The following is a 22,363-nucleotide window of genomic DNA, read 5'->3' as shown; positions in this document are numbered from 1 at the left end:
TGTGTTTGGATTTAATACACTGAATCAAAATGTGTAATGAATTTAAAATGATTTGATAGGTGTCATGACGCCTATTTTGTATATGCTCGGTTCCCCTGAGTCTAGAACCTGGCTACGGCCCTGGCTTCAGACTGATGCAACAGAACCGACAAAGTCAATTGTTCATTTGTGGCTCCCGTTTCCTGGCACTGGGTCCTGTTAAGCTATAGTGGAACTGAAGCTGTTGGCAACGCTGTGAGCCATTCGTAAGTCCCGAATATTCGTACTAGGCTTCCACAATTCGAGCCTGTGTCGAATATTTCTACGAGGCTTCCACAGTTAACGAATGGCAGATAAATTGTAATGCTGATAAATGATTGGAATACATATTAGAAAGAACAATTTAAAAGCAAGTTACTGGATGAATAATACAGTTTATATATGTACATTAGAGGAGACCTGAGTGCGGTAGTAAGTAGTGATCTCAGGCCTGTACATTAGAAGAGACCTGGGTGCGGTAGTAAGTAGTGATCTCAGACCTGTACATTAGAAGAGACCTAGGTGTGGTAGTAAGTAGTGATCTCAGACCTATACATTAGAAGAGACCTAGGTGTGGTAGTAAGTAGTGATCTCAGGCCTGTACATTAGAAGAGACCTGGGTGCGGTAGTAAGTAGTGATCTCAGACCTGTACATTAGAAGAGACCTGGGTGTGGTAGTAAGTAGTGATCTCAGACCTGTACATTAGAAGAGACCTAGGTGTGGTAGTAAGTAGTGATCTCAGACCTGTACATTAGAAGAGACCTGGGTGCGGTAGTAAGTAGTGATCTCAGACCTGTACATTAGAAGAGACCTAGGTGTGGTAGTAAGTAGTGATCTCAGGCCTGTACATTAGAAGAGACCTGGGTGCGGTAGTAAGTAGTGATCTCAGACCAAGTTAGCAGTGCACTGAGACTTAGACAAAGCCTTAACAGTATTCAGTTTCATTGAGAAATTTTTCGGAGAAATTTGTTAAACTTTTATTCATAAGTTTTCTTGAAAAAACAAAACAGAAAAATAGTATTAATTTTTATTCATAATTTATAGCATTTTATCAAATAGTTATTAATTGCTAAACAATTTTTTCCGCTATATGTACAGTTCACTAGTACGCCATATAATGGAATGCAGTATTACATAGTTTTGGTTGTTGAATTAAAACAAAATATTGCAAAATTCGAAGGTGTTCAACATCGAGCAACAAAAACTTATACCAAGATTTAGAAATAAATCATGCGAACACCCGTTTAAAAAGAACATCAGTCATTCAATCTTGAAAGAAGAATGAGATACAATTTAATGTTTTTATTTAGATCATTACAGGGCATGGCAATCTTGACCTCCAAAAAATTATTCAGTTTAGTGTTTAGTGTTGTAAATTATTCAATTTAATTATTGTGATTTAGTGTTACTCGAAACAACGGTTTTATAATTATAGACAAACGTTTTCAGCCAAATGATACAAAATTGGTTTTAATCAAAAAGTAAATATATATCAAATTGCCAAATAATACAGTTCAGTATAACTTTGTGAAAACTTTAAACAATTTAACTAACAAGTATTTTACCTCTAGCCCACGCATTATTTTGCTTGTATCAGCTTAAGCTTTCCATAAACAAACAATCTAGTTTGGATCTAATGGTCTGTTCTTGGTTTAACTCATTTGTAATCGTTTCCATTGGTATAATCATGTCTTTCCTCGCCCTCCGCGAGGAAAGACATAATTATACGATTTGAAACTTACCCACTTAGGTTACCCCTGCGTCTCCATGGACGAGCAGAGAGAGAGAGTAGGTGGGTAGCCTAGGTTTTCCTGCTTTTGGTTAGGCTAAATCACTGCATTTTTTACGGAGAGGAAATTAAGAAAAGAGACTCCTGTAACACATTGACTGGAATTGGGTGGCGCAGTTAATATGAGGCCTCACCAGGGTCAAATATTATTGGAGGACGATGTTTATACACTTTTTACTGATGTTTTTGGGTGTATACCAATGCGTTCGAATCTCATATTCGCCCCACTTGTGTCATCCGGAACATCAAGGTCGTTGACAAGCGAATACCAAAGGGCCCATTCAGACCCCGGAAGCACACCAAACTATTGATATTTCTTCACTCTGGCTGCACCCCGTTGATGCTATCTCTGTAATAGCAATATGTAACAGGTGTAATAGCAATTCGCCATTACAGCCCCAAGAAACTTTCCCGCTATCGACCATAGGCTAATCAGACAGTAGTTAGCAGCAAGGGATCTGTTTCTTTCTGGGACATCAGCGCCCTCCAGGCAGTATGGACTAGTCCTATGTTTATTTATTCATTGAATATTCTTATTAGTTGGTCACAGAGATCCTCTCTGCACTCCTTCAAGATGCTGTACAACACCTCATCTGGATCTGGCATTTTTTTTTAATAATTGTCATTGTAGTTCTGTTTATACTTACGGTAAACAAGAGGGTAGAAGGACAGAGCCACTGGCAACGAACTTTCAACAACGCTTTCTGTTGGTAAAGCAACGCTTTCCCACTTGGACCTAAGTCCAATTGTGTTCCTCTCTTTCCTTTAAAGAAACGAAAGATAGTCCAATTTAGGATAATCCCATAATGCCATGAGCCTCTATCTCTATTTAAGTCATTCGTGAAATAATATCAAAGTATTTTCTAAAGTCAGGGTTCATAATGATGAATTATGAAGTATATAATGTTCCTTATGAAGGTCCATTAACTATGCTTGAATAGAATGAGAGTAAATTAGACAAAAAAGTGTACATCTGGGAATACCCAGCTCATAGGTTCGAATCCTTATCAGAGCTCCTGTTGATTTTCTCCTTGATATATCACGATAATGTGGTTTCTATGTGTATTGAAAGTAAATATGTTAAGCACAAGCGGCCATTAGCAACACCGTGATGGGGGACCCTAAAATTCTTTGTTTTTAAGATGTGAACAAATGACTTTTGCAATTATCAATTCAAACAGCTTTCCGAGGAAATTAATTTTGTTAAGTTTTGTTGAAAAAAAAGAAAATATAGTATTCATTTTTATTCATAATTTATAGCATTTTATCAAATAGTTATTAATTGCTAAACAATTAATCTGTTCTGACACGTGTATGTATAAATAAATCTTGTTCAGGTGTCTGATGGATGACCTACTGATACGCTTTTGGGTAGCTTTGGGAATACTCCGGCTGATATCCTTGGTTAGTCCCAGGACTGATAGCTCTCAGACTGTCCATGAAGGAGATGACTGATGGCATGACAGCCTCGGCAGCACCCAGTCTCTCCAGGTCCTCCTTGTTGACGTTGGCGCCATCAACTCCTGCCGAGGCCTCCAGAACCCTGCGGGTGAAGGGCACGAACGCCAGCATCACTTGCTTGGCTCGCTCAGGGTCCTTGGAGTCCCCACTCCCCACGAGCTTGAAGAAGTCTCCCACTTCCTTGAGAATGTTGGCGACGTTCCCGTTGTTTGAGCTGCGTTGTCCATAGTCCGGCTTCACTACCCTAGGGGTTTGGTAGGCCTGGTCAAGCTGGGGGTAGTTCTGGTTGTCCTGGTGGTAGTTCTGGGCCATTACTAATGCCACAGAGGCTAACAGGGCTGAGTACAAGATGCTCTGTGGAAAGAATATTTTAATATGCTTAATTAGATGATTTATAACAGTCACACAGCTGCGGATGTCATAAGCTTGTCAGTTTAACTGATAAAAGAAGACTGTCTCTGACACTAGATCACAACATAACGCTTGCATACTGCTTATTGTATGGTCACTCTGACACTTTGACATACTACAACATTCTTCAGATCACAGAGTGATAAACACCTACATGCAGCAAGACTCCCAACTGATTCAACTGAACACAGCAAAACATTCGACTGAAAACCACGAAACCCGACCGGAAAACATGAGACTCGCCTGGACACAGAGCGTTACACACCTTCAGACACATGTTGTGAGGGCGGTGTTGATGTAGTGAGGAGCCGTCACTGTGCTCTTATATACAGGCTGCTCCAAGTCTCCTCCCTCACAGCCACAAGGTTGTGGCTCTGATATTTGTTATTATTACTGCAGAAAAGTGCTCTCTGTTGCACATCTCATGTCACGCAACTTCAGTCTGGAAAGGCGCTACTCGCGTGAGAAATGGAAACCTCATAAAATGTTTATCGTCAATACGAAGCATCAAAGTGCATTGAACTGAAGGCAACAAGTGTGCTCAGGTCGCACTCTGTTGACACTTAAAAGGAAACGTTGTATAAATCTGCACCGCGTCATGCACAAGTCTCAGGAGGGCTCAGGGCTCAGGTTATGATAACAAACGTGATTTTTTGCTTTCGTAACGGATAAAAAAAAAGTTTGTGTTATCCTATTATTTCAGTGTAATGTGGTCCTGTTGTTCCAGTTTAAATGTAATAGCTCAGAGCAATAGCCTCATTCACCGTTAATGAACTGAGACGTATAAACTGAGTATAGAAAAGTGCTGTGCAGGACGGGATTCTTGTGACTCCCAAATCACCCATAAATTGTTAATGCAACAGGTAGAAATAAATTTCGCTGGTTGTGTTAATTCTGTTATAAGTAAACACATTAGTTAATCATAAAAAAGACTGAAAATAACGACTTTACCCCAGAAAACGCGTGTATTTACTATTTATATTTTCTATTTGTGCCTTCTGGATCGAGCTGTTAGCTCTTGGACCCCACCTTTGTCTGTACGTACGCGCAGATATACTGTTTTACAATTCTTATAGCAATTTAGTGATATACATAAAAGAGATTAGTTGTCAAGTAAAAGTTATCTGCTTGGTGGTTTATATAGACGTGATCGCAACGTGTATTAGCAATAAGACATTGACGGAACTGCAGTTGAACCAACCAACCCGTCCTCAGGCTAGGTTCATTCAGCCTGAGCATCCCTGCTCAGGCTAGACTCGTTCAAGCTGTGGGTCTCTCAAGACGCATTCATCAATTTTAACTCATTGCGTATTGAAAATACGTTTATTCGCATTTATATATTAATATTATTATACATTAAACTGCTGTGTATAATTATGCCTAGGTTAGGTTAGGTATTTAAGTTCTGTTGGCGATTATTTGTATTTGAAGTACTTGGGTGAAGCCTTTACAGTGTTGCGATTCGAACAGAGGTCGTTAGCGAAGAAACGACCTTCGTTCGAGAAATGTCCGAACGTCATCAGTTGTGGGTCGTTTGCAAACTGTTTGTCATTTATAAACAGGGAGTTTGGCGGCTGGATTAACAAACATTTGATCTTTGTTGTTGAGAACCGGCTGCCTGAGGGCAGGTTGGTGGACGAGCTGTATGTGAACAGGCTGCCAATCATGCTTGGAGCGATGGGAAACACGAATCATATTTCGAGCAGTGGGGAAAAATTGAATCAAACCACTTTGGAATTCCGTCTGTGTTTGTCAGTCTGCGGTGAATCTGTGACGGGTGTGGACGGCGGGTGTCATCAAAGTGCGCGTTGCGACCACCTTCAGGTAGTTCCCAGGAGAGTTAGAATGCCCTATGGATTTCGTGTTTTGCATTCAGGCTTTAACTGCCGAATTTACTACAGCGTCAACATTTGTAATGTTAGTGTTTTAATCGTTATTATTGTTATTCATATTAAGTTTTATCATTAATTTGATGACATTTTTTAAGCTACTCTGCTCCTGGCAAGTGCTGTTTGAACACATTGTTAAACCTTCAAGTTATAATAGAAGAATGTTTGTTTTTCTTCTATGGCACCGTATGTTTGGTTTCGTGAACATGTTTTCAAGATAATTGTTAATAAATTTAACATGGACATATCTTGTGACGCCTAATACCACCAGTCACGGAAATAAATTTTTTCATTTAATTGTAAAGACCCGTTAGTTATTTCCAAATGATATACCGAGGCCTCTTAGACATTGTGAAGTGGTACATTGACATTCCCCAGAATTTATCAAGTGGTCCACCGTTGTAATACACAGCCTCCGGGAGGCTGTGTATCTCCCGGGGTAGATGGGAAGGACGTGTAGAGCATCAGCTGCTCTTGCCAGGATGTGGAAAGGGAATAATGGGAAATGAATAAATGAATGAATTTATTTATTTTATATAATGAATTTATTTAATTTATATAATGTAGATGTAATATGCAATTAGCGTGCAGGTGTATTACGGTTTCGAGACATTTTGTTAGACAAACCTCCTCTGTTAGTGGGGGACGAGTTCTTTTATAGTTTGTCCGGAGTGAACGTATTCCGCATTGGAATTTTCGTATTTTCATCTTGGCTTGACTCGCCTATGTCGCCTGACCGTGATTTTACACGTGTCCAGACCCATAGTTGCCTCTAGTTTTTGCAGCTTGTATCTCTGTTGCACATCCTTTCTCTCTTTCCGAATATCTCTATTATGTATGTTAAATTCTCTGAGCTAACGCTGTTAATCTGTAGCTTACTGACGTGCGTATCCTCGGGCACTGAAGTTAGTCACTCGTCCTAGACACTTCCAGGATTACATCTTATCGACAATGTCAGTGGTCATCTTAGCATCACTGTTATTTTCATCTGAAAAGATGTTCCCTTTGTAAGCTCCTTTCCGTCCAACATTCATTCCGGTGCCACTCGAATATTCCTGAATAAATAATTTACTGTGAATGCTCATTTATCTTCCTCATCTTCAAATTTTCTGGCAGATTTTTAAGCTCCATTTCCATCTTTTAAATGCACCATTACTGCTTTCAGCTTTTAGGTATAACCCTAGGCAAGACCTTACAAATACCCGTAGCCATCTTCTAGAACCCTGTGATTTTATCCTCGTCTTTCTCACGTTCAAAAACGTCAAGCAGGTTCATTTTCCTCTCGCACTTGTTGTATTGATCTTTTTGCATATATTTTCCCCATTTATAATGAGCTGGATTGGCAGATCTCAGACGACCTCTTGTTTATTTTAACGAACTCTCCGTATTATGATGCCGTATTGATTGTTTCCATCGTCACCGGCTCCAGCTTGCGATAATGTGTCGTTCAAGGCGACACATATTGTAGGAGTGCTGGTCGACGACCGGACCGCGGGGACGCTAAGCCCCGGAAACACTTCAAGGTAAAATTGAAATTGAAATAAGTTTATTGATGTAAAATACACACAAAGGGATGAGGTAGCTCAAGCTATTCTCACCCCGTTCGGTACATCGTGTTAATACATACATAGACACACATCACAAACAATAAACATATTACCAAACATTCTGAGAGAGAAACATCTACATTTCCTAACTTCAAGGTAAGGCTATTAACAATAGCTTATAGTTCCCTCTTGTACAAACTTGCTGAGAAACGTAAAGTTTGAGGATATAAATACCCACAAAAGGATGAGATAACTAGTTATTCTCACCGTTACTTGCATGTTTTGTATTTTTTATTAATTTATATATACAAGAGTTCTTACATTCTTGTACAGTTGCTAACAAGCATAGCGTTTCGGGCAAGTCCTTAATCCTAATTTTCGCGCACATCCATCCCCAGGAAACAGCTGGGGATAGCTTGTTTCCTTTCCCGTGGCAGCTGTCTAGCTCCCAAGTACCTGAGTGTTCCCAAGTTCACTGCTGGGTGAACAGGCTCATCAGGAGTGAAAAAAAACTCTGCCCATTTGTTTCCGCCTACGCTGGGGCGTCTAACCCGGACCTTTAAGACTACGAACTCCAAGCGCTGTCCACTCAGCCGTATGCCCCTGTTAAATGGTGCATGTTAGGATTGTGAAGCGCTTGAGATTGATATTTGGCAGCCACCTGTCTTGGGCGTCACATGGTCAGTGTCTGCTAAATATTTCATAAAGTTGTAGTCTAGTGTGGACAGGCTGACAGGTAGTGTAAATAGAGCGTTTATTAACATTTAGTCTAATACCACGAGGGAAACACCACAACTTGGTTGGTGTTCTTTGAAACTAACTCGTAGGCTACCTTATACCCGTGTTATTGTAGTATTATTATTGTCTGAGTTTGTGCCATAACCGTATGCACTTGCAATTAACGAAATCTATCGTTTGTATAGGTAAACTTTAAAAAAAAAAAAATTATAAATTTTGCCCCGAGGGGCGAGTTTATTGGGCAGCGCCACTCATCTTGTGAGTGGACATACCGCCATAGTGACAGTATTGGGCAGCGCCACTCATCTTGTGACTGGACATACCGCCATAGCAGCATGCACAACACTCCCCAATAGGAAGAAAATCCGCTGGGTTGTTCATCCTGTCACTTGTACCCAGACACAGCTGGGACTTGCTTAACTGTCTCAAGTGAACAGCTCCTCAAACAAGAAGATTAACATCTATCAACCCTTAAAAGCTTACGTTATCTTGCGGGTGCAAAATGGGGAAATCTGTTAAGAACAATATCAATATTTGACAAAGTGTTTTCCTAACTCAAACAATGTGGGGTTTATTATTCTACGCATACTTCTGATGTCTCTCAGGTGTTCACATTCACGTAGATAGTGGTCAAGGCGGTGTCCATCACACTCACCACAGATTCTGCAACGTCGCTGATCAACTGTTGTTTCCATTCCATTATAGGTAAACTGTCTACCTGGTCACACCTGGGAACCTTACACTCTCCAGGAGGATGGAACGACGACTCGGTGAGTCTGGCAGCTAACTCGGGTAAGTACAAAACTTAATGTTATAAGTTTTGTATCGTGATTTAATATTGTGAATGTTGTGTTCGGGGAGAGAGCGAGAGGTTTGTGCATTGGTCTGTGGGGGAATATATGATGCGGGAGGACTCCCACTTTTGTAAAAGGGAACATCGTTTGTGACGACGCATTGATCAGTGCAGGAGAGCGCTGTTCGACTTTTGGGACGAGGCTCCCGATTCGAACTGTGAAGGAAGATCGGGTTCCATTGCTTCGGTTACTTTGAGCCCAGACTCGTCTTCATCTTTGGCTCACCCAAGTGATCCTCTCCCACTTCCTTGGCAGGGTCGAACTCCCAAGCTTCCCAAGTGGTGACTACGTTCGTCATCTCCAGTGACTCTTGCCTTTCGTTGCTACAAGTCTGCCTTTTAACCCCCACACCCAACCTTAGTGGAACACCGCGGCACCGTTCTCGAACATGCTCAGTTCCCACAGCCACTATTACGGACTATGATCTGTTTGCCCACACTACATGGCTTAAATATTTTAATGTTTATCACGATGACCACATCCGCCCTGATAGTCACATCCATACGTACTTCGTTGACTCTGTAAACGGCTATGTTATCTAACCCCCAACCAGACTGGCACACAAGTAGCTGAGGCACCCTTCTAAGGGTGCAGCTCTCCAGCCTAGCAGCTTTGTCCTGCATTGCTGAAACCCTGGATTGGGTCTCGAAAAATGTCCCATTAAATGCGATCATCGGTGCAGTTATTCTCCCGCAGCATGTTGCGACTTGAAGCATCAAACTCGGACTGCCATGAGGATATTAAATATATCCTCGAGTTCAAGAGTTAACATGTCCTCCACGTCGATACGTTCACGCGACCCCCTTGCGGTAGTCAACCCCTTAAAATAGTTAAGATCACCCTTGAGAGTAGGATCCCTCCATCTTCAGTAATTGTTGATGGTACCAGATGGTCTTTGGGAATGGACGCCTCTCTACGCCTCTGCACTAGGTGCTGGAAATATGGACATTGATCGTCGAAGTGCAGTAGTGAGATGTCCCTTTGCCTCTTGTGTGGTGACCCCTGACCATTCTATAACATATTTTTCTTCCCCCCAAGCTTGCTGCAGTAAGTGCAGTTAGGCCCACCATGTCTTTCCCCGCACATGCGTGGATTAGATCAATTTGAACAAGCCATATAAAAGTTCAAACATCGCGACCGTGTATCTTTCCTTTCGAGGCAAGGCGTCAGGTTCACCATCTGAACTTTCTTTTTTTCTGACCTGACCTGTGCGCGCGCGTCGCACTCATCAACCCCACCCCTCACCTTTCGTTCTCAGACTCTCTGAGTTCTGAAACTCTCAACCTTACCCACTGTGAAACCCTTAGACTTTCGGCTCTGTGCTACGACCCCAGCGCACCCTCCTCTGTGCTACGACCCCAGCGCACCCTCATCTGTGCTACGACCCCAGCGCACATTCCTCCTTGCTACGACTCTGCGAAGCATGACCGTCCAGACTGATGCCTATTCTCCTATCGACCATCCTTGTGTCGTCCACTCGTTTTCTATTTTGCCACCTGAGACAGTGAAGGTACCTTGGATCTACTCCACCTGTGTCTATTAGAAACGTAAACCTGGTTTTCCTTTCTCCTTTTCCCCAGCTGATAAGGTGGTTTCAGTCCATCCCACAGTCTCCATCCTTGTTCCTGCATCTTCTCTCATCTATGTAACAAGATCAGCTGATCTTGTTAGCTGATCCCTCGACCGCACCTCCCTCGTCCGCACCTCCCTCGCGGGACCCCCGTCGGCATGCCTGTGGTCTCCACAGCTACCCTCTCCACCGTCTTTGATGGATTTTTTCATGTCTCCTCGTCCTGAATTTGCTGAACCTGATCGTCTGGTCGAGGACCAGGCCACGGGGACGCTGAGCCGCCAAATCATCGCAAGGTAAAGGTTCTCCCTAGTCTCTTGTGTCCATCTTTGCCCTTAGATATTTCTCTATCTCTGTTCCTCGCTCTGTTCTTCAGTAGAATCTAATACAATGTTACTCAATGTGATGTTATTTTATGTCAAATTTAATGACCTACGACTATTGATCCGTGTTTTCACAGCTTTGAACTATTGCTACTTTGATTTTTCACTGCTCCAAGGAGCCAATGTTTAGCGCTCGTCCTGGTCACTTCTGCGGTTATTTCTTTCTCTCACCGCCTCCAGATTTATCTAACAGATCTCACCGCCTCCAGTTAAAACTGGAGGCGGTGTCCCTAAATCTGCTGCCAACCCTTTTCGTCATTGACATTTCGTCATCGTCAGTGACGTAACCGAGAATATTTCACACCACATCATGAAATTTGCTGATGACAGTTTTACAATAAATTGGAACTGAAAATGTGTTTTGTTACCTAAAAATGCAAGACCTTGCATATTTTTTTTTTTTTTTTTTTTTTTTTTTTGCAAGGTCTCACCCCCCCAATCCTTGCATGGATTGGGGGGGTGAGAGAGAGGGAATGGGGGGTGAGAGGGGGAAAGGGGGGTGAAAGGGTGCGGAATGAGATGTGAATCGTCCGATCCTGGGTGGTGTGGTGTTACTGTTCGTTCTTGTATTCGCGTATAATTGGAGAACGTTCTGTCACCAATGTTCTGTTATATTCCTTTCTTTTCCAGGAAACAAATCTTTCCAGTTTTTCCTATCACCTAATGCACCTGTTCATCTAGCAGTAAGTAGGTACTCGAGAGTCAGCCAGCTTGTTGTGGGGTTGCGACCTGGGGGGGGGAGGGCGAACTGGATATAAACCTAACGTGTATGAATACACTCTGGCTGCCTGTCCCCCAACGCAATGAATTATTATTATTACTTAGTATTACACACTGGAAAGGTTTTGATCGGTTTCGTGTATGTTTTAACTCGTGTCCAGATTCCCGTTACTAATTCAATAATGTTATTCAGAGGCGTCGAAACTATTCTCATTTGTTTAGATTTTCATTTGTTTTTAGTTTTTTTTTTAAACTTGCCAATTTAAGGTTAGAAGCCTGGTGTGGCTGACACTTTATGTACATGTGGGTGGTGTGTAAGGTCCCAACTCTACTCCCTAACACCCCCCCCCAGCAAGTCTACTTCCCCCCCCAGCAAGTCTACTCCCCCCCCAGCAAGTCTACTCCCCCCCCAGCAAGTCTACTTCCCCCCCCCCCCAGCAAGTCTATTTCTTCCCCCAGCAAGTCTACTCCCCCCCAGCAAGTCTACTCCCCCCCCCAACTCTACTCCCCCCCCCCAACTCTACTCCCCCCCCCAACTCTACTCCCCCCCCCCCCCACTCTACTATTTTCTCGCTTGGTATCTGCTGGTATAGCTCGTTCTATGGACGTTCTTTCCTGTTCATGTGCTTGTTCCCTGTGATGATGCTGTTCTTCGCTGATAACATGCTATACAGCGCAAATACCCGCCTTCAACTGCACATGACAAATATTGATTCGAAGAGTTCCTTTTTCTTCCACTGAGGTGATTATCATAGATGAAGATGTACTGATTAAATATCAATTTTTCTAAGTCGGGATTCTTTAGTATTTTAATGTAAGGATCTGAGGAAATTGATTATACTATTTATAAGAGCTTTGATGTAAAATATAGCTCCATCTTTCAAGTTCAAGTATGTTTATTGAGATAAGCAAGAAATACATCTCAAAAGGATAGAGTAGCTTAGGCTATTTCTACCCCCCCCCCCCCTAGCTCCATCTTGGCTGTTATCTAGATTGAGGCGGCTGAGAGTTTCCAGTTTTAGTTGTAATGGAAACTTGAAGTTGCATATCTGCCGAGAATTTGGGTCGTAGTCGAGGAGGATGGCTCCTGAAATATTTAAACGTTTTGTGTTTTTCATATCCAAACAGCCAAAGATGTGTGTGGGGGGGGGGGGGGGGGCGGGTGGGCGTGTTTGTGTGTGGGGGGGGAGGTGGATGTGTGTGTGTGTTGGGGGGGGGTGGATGTGTGTGTGTGTTGGGGGGGTGGATGTGTGTGTGTGTGTTGGGGGGGGGGGGGAGTTGGATGTGTGTGTGGGGGGGTGGATGTGTGTGTGTGTGTGTGGGGGGGGTGTTGTGTGGGGGGGGGGGGGGGTGTTGTGTGTGTGTGGTGGGGGTGGATGTGTGTGTGTGGGGGGGGGGGTGTTGTGTGTGTGTGGGGGGGTGTTGTGTGCGTGTGGGCTGGGGGTTTAGCTTGCAGTCTTGTCTCCTTCATGGCCGGACACCGGCATTGAATATGGATTTATGCTCTTTTTTCCCCTTTAGAGCCTGGGCCTCCTGGACAGCCTTGGCGGATCACCACATTTGTCAAAGATTTGCTTAAAATTAGCTACCAACTGTTTATTAATTTTTTATGCGTACCACTTTGTATCCTCGCATCCATGCCCTGCGGGTCGCCCACAAGAGGCCATAAAATTGCTTATTAACTGTATAGAGAGCGTACTGTACTCTGCTGTGGTGTACTCTGCTGTGGTGTACTCTGCTGTGGTGTACTCTGCTGTGGTGTACTCTGCTGTGGTGTACTCTGCTGTGGTGTACTCTGCTGTGGTGTACTCTGCTGTGGTGTACTCTGCTGTGGTGTACTCTGCTGTGCTGTACTCTGCTGTGCTGTACTCTGCTGTGCTGTACTCTGCTGTGCTGTACTCTGCTGGCATGGTTTTAAGTGTGTGTTGCTGTACAACCCCTCGGTACAGCACAGTCTGACAGACCGCTGGAACATTATCTAACACAGTGCACAGTTACAAACCCAATAAGATTTCAACTTAGATTCAACAGAGCGGAAGAAGTTGTTAAACACATGGGACAAAATCTTACTGAAGCGACCATACGAGTCATAAATACTCATACTCCGCCCAAGTAAAACAGAAACAAGCAACACTTAGTGGGCCGGCCAGAGGCTTAGGGCCCGCGCAGTGGACCAGCCAGAGGCTTAGGGCCCGCGCAGTGGACCAGCCAGAGGCTTAGGGCCCGCGCAGTGGACCAGCCAGAGGCTTAGGGCCCGCCCAGTGGGCCAGCCAGAGGCTTAGGGCCCGCGCAGGAATATCCCTGCAGAAATAAATATATATGCGAAGCCTGTTAGCCTTGATCCGGTCATTGTTACTGGTTTATTAAACTAGTTTTAGGAGTTACAATCGAATATTATTATTTTTAATTTAAAAAAAACATTAAAGATATACAGGACTTGCATAACATATTTGTTTGTTTGTCTTACTGCAACGAGCGTGCGCGCGCGCGCGTGTATTCACCTAGTTGTGCTTGCGGGGGTTGAGCTCTGCTCTTTCGACCCGCCTCTCAACTGTCAATCAACTGTAACTAATTAATCCCCCCCCCCTAAGGAAGCAGCTCCGTAATAGCTGTGTAACTCCCTGGTAGCTATTTAGTGCTAGGTAACAGGGGCATCAAGGTGAAAGAAACTTTGGCCATTTGTTGCTGCCTGCTCCGGGAATCGAACCCGGGCCACAGAATTACGAGTTCTGCGCGCTGTCAGCTCAGCTACCAGACCCCTGCGCGCGCACACACACACACACACACACACACACACACACACACACACACACACACACACACACACACATACATACATACATACATATATATATATATGTACGTGTGTGTGTGTGTGTGAAATTTAAAGGCAATATGTAATTCAAAGAAAAGTTTATTCAGATATACATATTTATCTTTTATAATTATCCGTGAAAGTTACGGTGTGAAGAAAATGATAGTTTTTGATGAGTTCCGCACATTTCGCGAGGAGACAGACGCGCCCTGGACCGCGGAGTGACCTCTGGAGACGCATCTTGCCGCCAAACCAGTGTCAACTGACTGCTTTTACTAAGGAAAAACGAATAAAAGTTCATTTTCACTTGAAATAGTTTAATGGTAAAGACCCTTATTTGGGTATTTCCCGCGAGATGATACACTTACATAATTTATATCTCAAATATGATTAATTTATATGTACATAAATCATAAGGTCTTGCAGGTCCCCCCCCCCCCCTCTCTCTCCCATTACTTGAGAGGGGAGGGGACTTGCTGCATGGGTAACAGCTTTTCCTCCGTATCAACCTACCCTGGCTTTGCGCCCTGGAGAGGCCACTCCAGACCGACAACCAGAGCGCAACTCCATAGTCTCCTGAGACTGATGGATGCCTACTACCATGATTAATAAATTATTAATAGTTTGTGCAAATTTATCTTTAGCATCATATGGATTCTTTAACATCATGTCAATGTGAAGCGGCATCCTATTTTGGCAAAAAAAAAAATATATATATATATATTACAAATAGCGACTATGGGAGGGATGTTCAAAATATGTACTGTTGTACGTTCAAATATTCCAAGTTTTATACTGTTGGTGTACTAAAAGGTACAAGCTGCTGCCGCTGCTGTCAAGTCTTTCATAGGCTTAAATGGGCAATCATAGGCCTAATATATATATATATATATATTAAATATATATATATATATATATATATATATATATATATATATATATATATATATATATATATATATATATATATATATAAATATATAAATATATATATAAATATAAATATGTAAGACTAGCTTGGGTACCCGGCGTTGCTCGGGTGACGAAGGATCTTTATTACACACTATTTTCATCACTGTAACCACCATCTTCATCAATGTAATCATTTTCATCACTATAACCACCACCTTCATCACTGTAACCCCCATCTTCATCAATGTAATCATTTTCATCACTATAACCACCACCTTCATCACTGTAACCACCATCTTCATCACTGTATCCTACCACCTTCATCACTGTAACCCACCACCTTCATCACCATCCTCACTAACTACCATCACCTCACTATCTTCAGGCCACTATCTCACTAACCAGGTCAGCCTCGACGTGCCCTTTCGCGGTTGCTATACACAACTAACAAGTTCACATTTTCTACTGTACTATCTTCGCAACAGTGCATATTTGTACATTCCTTCCATAGTCGCTGTACGTACTATGATATTCTTTGGAACAATTCCGGGTCAAACGGCTTGGCATTACACCAATACATTCGTGTTATTTCCTTGCAAACTTTTTCGTTCTTTTTCTTGTATATGACAAAACGTTTTCTAGTACCACTGTTGCCAGCGGCCAGGGGGGGGGGGCCCGGCCAAGGGAGGGGAGGACGCGGTTGGCCCCGGCGAAGAGAGGGGAGGAAGCGGGGGGCCCCCGGCCAGGAGCAGCGAAAGTTGCCCTCTGGAGTGTTTTGTTAAAATAAATTACAAAAGGGTTGTGTGTATTCTAGTATTCTCGAATACAATGTTAAGAGAGTTAACTATTTAGTCTTTTGGTTTTAGCCTTAGAATAGCTTATTTCATGAACAGCGTGATCGAGGAATATCGGCGAAATTGGGTGAAAGACTAGTAAAAGAGGTGATGGTTGAGGATCAAAGGGGTTTAAATGTAGTGGCTTTTTATGAAGTGATACAAAAAAACTGTCATATCAGCTTTGGGAATTTGAATGACAGGAAGCGGAGGTAGAGGAGTAAAGATGTTAATACAAGTGTTATGGTTTAGTCAATAATAACCAACACACTAAAGGATTGGTAAAAAAGTACTGAGGCAGCATATTACAGTGAGGTACTTTGACATCTAGGGAGTGAAACAGAGGTGCGAGTCTCTCTGCCTTTGACGGACACACCAGACCCTGTATCAGTCTGTATCAAACTGTATCTCTCGTGAATGAGAAGATAAAATTATATGCTAGTTTGTTAAAGTATAACAATGTGTCCACCGGCTTGTTGTAAGTAGATAGGCTGCCTGTATCACGCGAGCTGTGGTGGCGTTTCCAGACCAAAGTGTGAGCTGCTTAATCACACACTGTTCACCCCTTGCACGCTCGCCAGGCCACCTTGCCTTTCCTGGGAGACGTCTTTAAAATAAAAGTTCAGTCGTAGGTTCCCTGAAGCAACATATACTTGTTAAAGAACTGGAGGAATATTTTGTGTGTTTATGGAAGGATTTACTTGTATTAAATTACTGTAGACACTACCACTAGTTGCTAGTGGTAGTGTTTTTTTAAGTTAAATTTCTTCATATATTTTGACTTTAAAATTAATTCCATAAAATACACAATGAAATACATCTTGAGCTAAAATGAATCTTTGGGCTCCTCATAATAAGTCTGGACTGTGATGTCTCAATTTTCTGGAGGCTGGAGTTCGGCGACTGACCGAGAATCCTGGAAGTGTCGTTCTAGTAGACCTGATAAATGTTGGTGATTGGTCCGCCGTGGTGCTTGTGGCTGCCGTGTGCATGTCTTCTAAAGATTTGGTGTCGGATGCAGGTATACTTGTGTCTTTACTCGCGGAAGTGTTCACTTTTCTACCAGGCCTGGTATTCCTTGCTCCAGGCCTGGTATTCCTTGCTCCAGGCCTGGTATTCCTTGCTCCAGGCCTAGTATTCCTTGCTCCAGGCCTAGTATTCCTTGCTCCGAAAGGAATTCTGCGTCTTGGAATTGTTGTTTCTTCTATATCTGGGATGGTAATGCGTTTTTCTGACATTTTCAGTCCTGGAAGGTTAGTTTCTGGGATAACTACATCAGGAATCGTCACCCCCGGTATTTTAACCTCTGGAATAGTAATGTCTTGGATATTTGCAGGTTCTCGTGTATAGTCTGGCAGCAGGAGGTCAGTGTGTTCTCCGATATCCATATCTGGAGGATCCTCAAAGTTGAATTCAGACTCTGCCAATAAATTCAGATATGACAAGGCAAGTTCTGCGTTTTTTAGCATTTCAAGATCTTCCTCTCTGACCGCTCGGCCTTCGTCTTCTGCTTCGAACTCGATCATCCTCCTGATCAGAGGGATAAACAATTCTATAAGATCCTTGAAGCGTTTTGCTTGGTGGAGCGCGGTGTCGGAAGCTCTTGCCTTAAAGTCTCGCAATAGTTTGGAGATATCCGGCAAGAGGGTGTTGATGATGTCGAGAACGTCGTCGTCTAAACTGAAGGTACTTGGGCCGAGTTGCTGGACCTCGACTGCTTGGTATACCGATGGAGCCGTGGCGGACAACCCGGCCACCAGCGTTGTACACAGCAACAGCACCTGGGGGAAAAGTAGTGCCGTTAGAACACTTGAATCAGTCTAACTGAAGCTTATATAACATGCTGCTTCTGTACTTGCCAAAAAAGCTAGGTAGTAATAGCACAAAAGACTTAAAATGGTACAGACAATGTCACAATAACGGGCTGAAGAAATGACCAAACGACAAGACTTTGTAATGGTCCAGGACGAAGCGAAACTTCTTCGCTTCTCCAGCTTCTAAGTTGTGGTTTGGTCAGCAATACAAATGTTTAAACAAATCAAACATCAACAGACCATTGGGTCTACACGGGTTGGTTTAAAGGAAGACTAATGATGGTGTATGTAAGCAAAGTTATGTCCGGATTTAAAGAGTTTGAAATGTTTCATTCGCATTTCCTTAGGTAAACTGTTCCGTATGTTTACTGTTGATTAAAGAAATCATTTCACTTTATTGGACAGAAATTGTTTACCTAAAGTTTGCAAGCTATTCTTACATGTTACATTTGAGAGGAGAATGTGGTTATTCTTAGACCAAACCACTGTAGTGTAAAGCTCCTGGTGTCCGCCTCACCTGACGTTTCAGACACGGCGCCAGGCGAGTTATTCGCCTGGACCTACATGCATGTAGACCACTCCACCTTGACCCCATGCGACTGTGACACACTGGTACGGCCTCTTCCGCCAACTTCTCCAACGTTGTCACCTTGCTTGGTGCACGAAGATCGGTGTCGTCTTCTGGCACGTCCACCATCTTGAAGCAGTCATCGTCTCACGCACATATGCTGCAACCCAGCAATAACGGGTCTGTTCTCATGGTCGTCGAATCTCTTCTCACGCAGCTTATCTGGCAAAACTTCCAACGGACCGATTTCTTGAGACCGGCTGTTGCACACGGCGGCCAGCCCGTCCTCCTAACGTTTCCCATTGTCAAGAAAACGGTTAATTTAAAGTGTCCCCTCCTAACCTACCAGAGGACCCAAAAAACAGTAAAAGGGACAGTCTGTCACTTTCGCGAGCAGCTTCCATTTTCTAGTACGAAATTTTTTGGCATTGTGTAACGCATACGAGCGAAAAGCGACGTTCTTTATAGGAGGACAGACTGTAGGAGGACAGGTTGCTGCAGCAGTCGGCACACTGCTGCTTGGGTCGGCCCTACTGACACAGCAGGAAGCTAACGAACAAGTTAGGTGAGAAGGTGGTGGAGGCCAAGACCGTCAATAGTTTCAAAGCGTTATATGACAGAGTGCTGGGAAGACGGGACACCACGAGCGTAGCTCTCATCCTGTAACTACACTTAGGTAATTACGAAGAGGTTCAACAAGGGGCGAGGCACCAGATGATAGACGACATTCAGATTCTGTTTTTTCAAGGTAAAAATCAGACTGACCCCATCTACTATGTAACGTTCCACATATGGATATAGAAGAAAACTTGTTATCTGACAGTTTCACGTAATTACACAGACACAGATAGGTCAGGTGATTTGAGAGTTGGGACTCGCAAATGTGTGCTCAACTCTAGTGATATACTGGCTTTGAAACATGCTCTTGCTGATCACTGACCGCACATTATCACACACATTCAATAACTGCCGTACAAGTCTTGCAATAGGAACACTTACGCAACAACATTCATCTCATCACAAATGTTATATAGCATTAACACTCAAATGCCAAGGTCGGCGAATAATTATCCACTGGGTGTCGAGTAGTGTAGCAATAACAGAGAATGACATTGCACATGAAACTGCAAATCTTACAGCTAAGAGGGGAAATGCAGACATTTACAAACAGTACCACACAGTCAAGTGTAGATTAAGAAAATAATTAGAGCACTGCAGAAGATGTGCAGTGATAATAACAGCAGAAACAGCTGGATCTGCTTGTTAGTACAAGAAATTCAACAAACTACAAACCACTTATTCTGAGGAAGGCATGAAATAAAGTCCACTTAGACGGCACGAGGCCTGGAAATCCATATGCATGGATAATAAACTTAAAGGCTCCAGAAGAAGAGGCGAAATGGAGAATTGCCTAACATAAAACTGAAACATTATCTAATGCAGTGTAGATTTACACACGAAATAACATTTCAAACAATTTAACAGTGCAGAGGAAGTTGCCAAACAGACTGGACATAATTTTAATGAGGCAGAGGCCCCTCGAGTCATGAATACTCATCCATCTCATGAGTAAGACTTGTATCAGTAACACATAGTGGGACAGTCAGAAGGCGAGGGTCCGTGCAGAAACAAACAAAATACTTGTGATTGGCGACTCCCCCCCCCCCAGTACAGACACGAACCTTTGCCGCTCCCCCCCAGTACAGACACGAGCCTTGGGGCCCCCCCCCACCAGTACAGACACGAACCTTGGCCACTCCCCCCCAGTACAGACACGAACCTTGGGGGGCCCCCCCCCACCAGTACAGACACGAACCTTTGCCGCCCCCTACCAGTACAGACACGAGCCTTGGGCCCCCCCCCCACCAGTACAGACACGAGCCTTGGGCCCCCCCCCCACCAGTACAGACACGAGCCTTGGGGGCCCCCCCCACCAGTACAGACACGAGCCTTGGGCCCCCCCCACCAGTACAGACACGAGCCTTGGGCCCCCCCCCCACCAGTACAGACACGAGCCTTGGGGCCCCCCCCACCAGTACAGACACGAGCCTTGGCCCCCCCACCAGTACAGACACGAACCTTTGCCGCTCCCCCCACCAGTACAGACACGAGCCTTGGGCCCCCCCCCCACCAGTACAGACACGAGCCTTGGGCTCCCCCCCCACCAATACAGACACGAGCCTTGGGGCCCCCCCCCACCGGTACAGACACGAGCCTTGGGGGGCCCCCCACCAGTACAGACACGAGCCTTGGGGCCCCCCCCCACCAGTACAGACACGAGCCTTGGGGCCCCCCCCACCAGTACAGACACGAGCCTTGGGCTCCCCCCCCACCAATACAGACACGAGCCTTGGGGCCCCCCCCCACCAGTACAGACACGAGCCTTGGGGGGCCCCCCCACCAGTACAGACACGAGCCTTGGGGGGCCCTCCCACCAGTACAGACACGAGCCTTGGGCCCCCCCCCCCACCAGTACAGACACGAGCCTTGCCCCCCCCCAGTACAGACACGAGCCTTGGGGCCCCCCCCCCACCAGTACAGACACGAACCTTGGGCCCCCCCCACCAGTACAGACACGAGCCTTGGCCCCCCCACCAGTACAGACACGAGCCTTGGGCCCCCCCCCCACCAGTACAGACACGAGCCTTGGGCCCCCCCCCCACCAGTACAGACACGAGCCTTGGGGCCCCCCCCCCCACCAGTACAGACACGAGCCTTGGGGCCCCCCCCCACCAGTACAGACACGAGCCTTGGGCCCCCCCCCCACCAGTACAGACACGAGCCTTGGGGCCCCCCCACCAGTACAGACACGAGCCTTGGCCCCCCCCCCCAGTACAGACACGAGCCTTGGGGCCCCCCCCCACCAGTACAGACACGAGCCTTGGGGCCCCCCCCCACCAGTACAGACACGAGCCTTGGGGCCCCCCCCACCAGTACAGACACGAGCCTTGGGGCCCCCCCCCACCAGTACAGACACGAGCCTTGGGGCCCCCCCCACCAGTACAGACACGAGCCTTGGGCCCCCCCCCACCAGTACAGACACGAGCCTTGGCCCCCCCCCCACCAGTACAGACACGAACCTTGGGCCCCCCCCACCAGTACAGACACGAGCCTTGGGCCTCCCCCCCCCCAGTACAGACACGAGCCTTGGGCCCCCCTCCTCCAGTACAGACACGAGCCTTGGGCCCCCCTCCTCCAGTACAGACACGAGCCTTGGCCACCCCCCCCCACAATAGACACGAGCCTTGGCCACCCCCCCCCCCTCACAATAGACACGAGCCTTGGCCACCCACCCCCCTCACAATAGACACGAGCCTTGGCCACCCCCCCCCCCCAATAGACACCAGCCTTGGCCACCCCCTCCCCCAATACAGACACCAGCCTTGGCCACCCCCCCCCCAATACAGACACCAGCCTTGGCCACCCCCCCCCCCACAATAGACACGAGCCTTGGCCACCCCCCCCTCACAATAGACATGAGCCTTGGCCACCCCCCCCAATACAGACACCAGCCTTGGCCACCCCCCCCCAGTACAGACACCAGCCCCCCCCCAGTACAGACACCAGCCCCCCCCCCCAGTACAGACACCAGCCTTGGCCACCCCCCCCCCCAGTACAGACACCAGCCTTGGCCACCCCCCCCCCAATACAGACACCAGCCTTGGCCACCCCCCCCAATACAGACACCAGCCTTGGCCACCCCCCCCCACAATAGACACGAGCCTTGGCCACCCCCCCCCCCTCACAATAGACACGAGCCTTGGCCACCCCCCCCAGTACAGACACCAGCCTTGACCACCCCCCCCAGTACAGACACCAGCCTTGGCCACCCACCCCCCAATAGACACCAGCCTTGCCCACTCCCCCCCCCCAATACAGACACCAGCCTTGCCCACTCCCCCCCCCAATACAGACACCAGCCTTGCCCACTCCCCCCCCAATACAGACACCAGCCTTGCCCACTCCCCCCCCCCCAATACAGACACCAGCCTTGCCCACTCCCCCCCCCCCCAATACAGACACCAGCCTTGCCCACTCCC

At 45.7% G+C, this 22,363-nt stretch overlaps 2 protein-coding genes across 2 annotated transcripts in view; one reads left to right on the top strand and one right to left on the bottom strand.

Annotated features, from left to right (window-relative positions):
- Positions 1-3,116: 3,116 nt before the first annotated feature.
- LOC138352307 (uncharacterized) lies at positions 3,117-4,115 on the bottom strand. The gene is made up of 2 exons (XM_069304679.1): positions 3,946-4,115; positions 3,117-3,623 (listed from the first exon to the last, which is right to left on the bottom strand). The coding sequence occupies exons 1-2, from the start codon at positions 3,955-3,957 to the stop codon at positions 3,162-3,164; spliced, it is 474 nt and encodes a 157-aa protein (XP_069160780.1). The 5' UTR covers positions 3,958-4,115; the 3' UTR covers positions 3,117-3,161.
- A 1,335-nt stretch (positions 4,116-5,450) lies between these two features.
- Positions 5,451-22,363, top strand: part of LOC123767121 (titin homolog) — a 352,063-nt gene continuing 335,150 nt past the window's right edge. Inside the window, exons 1-2 of the mRNA XM_069304864.1 lie at positions 5,451-5,504; positions 8,560-8,646. The gene's annotated coding sequence lies outside the window, so the exon portion shown is untranslated. The remainder of the gene's footprint in view (positions 5,505-8,559; positions 8,647-22,363) is intronic.

The sequence above is a fragment of the Procambarus clarkii genome, chromosome 53 (assembly GCF_040958095.1).
Source record: "Procambarus clarkii isolate CNS0578487 chromosome 53, FALCON_Pclarkii_2.0, whole genome shotgun sequence".
Classification (NCBI taxonomy): Eukaryota; Metazoa; Arthropoda; class Malacostraca; order Decapoda; family Cambaridae; genus Procambarus; species Procambarus clarkii.
The sequence above is the reverse complement of the archived record's forward strand: the minus strand, read 5'-3'. Positions and strand labels throughout refer to the sequence as shown.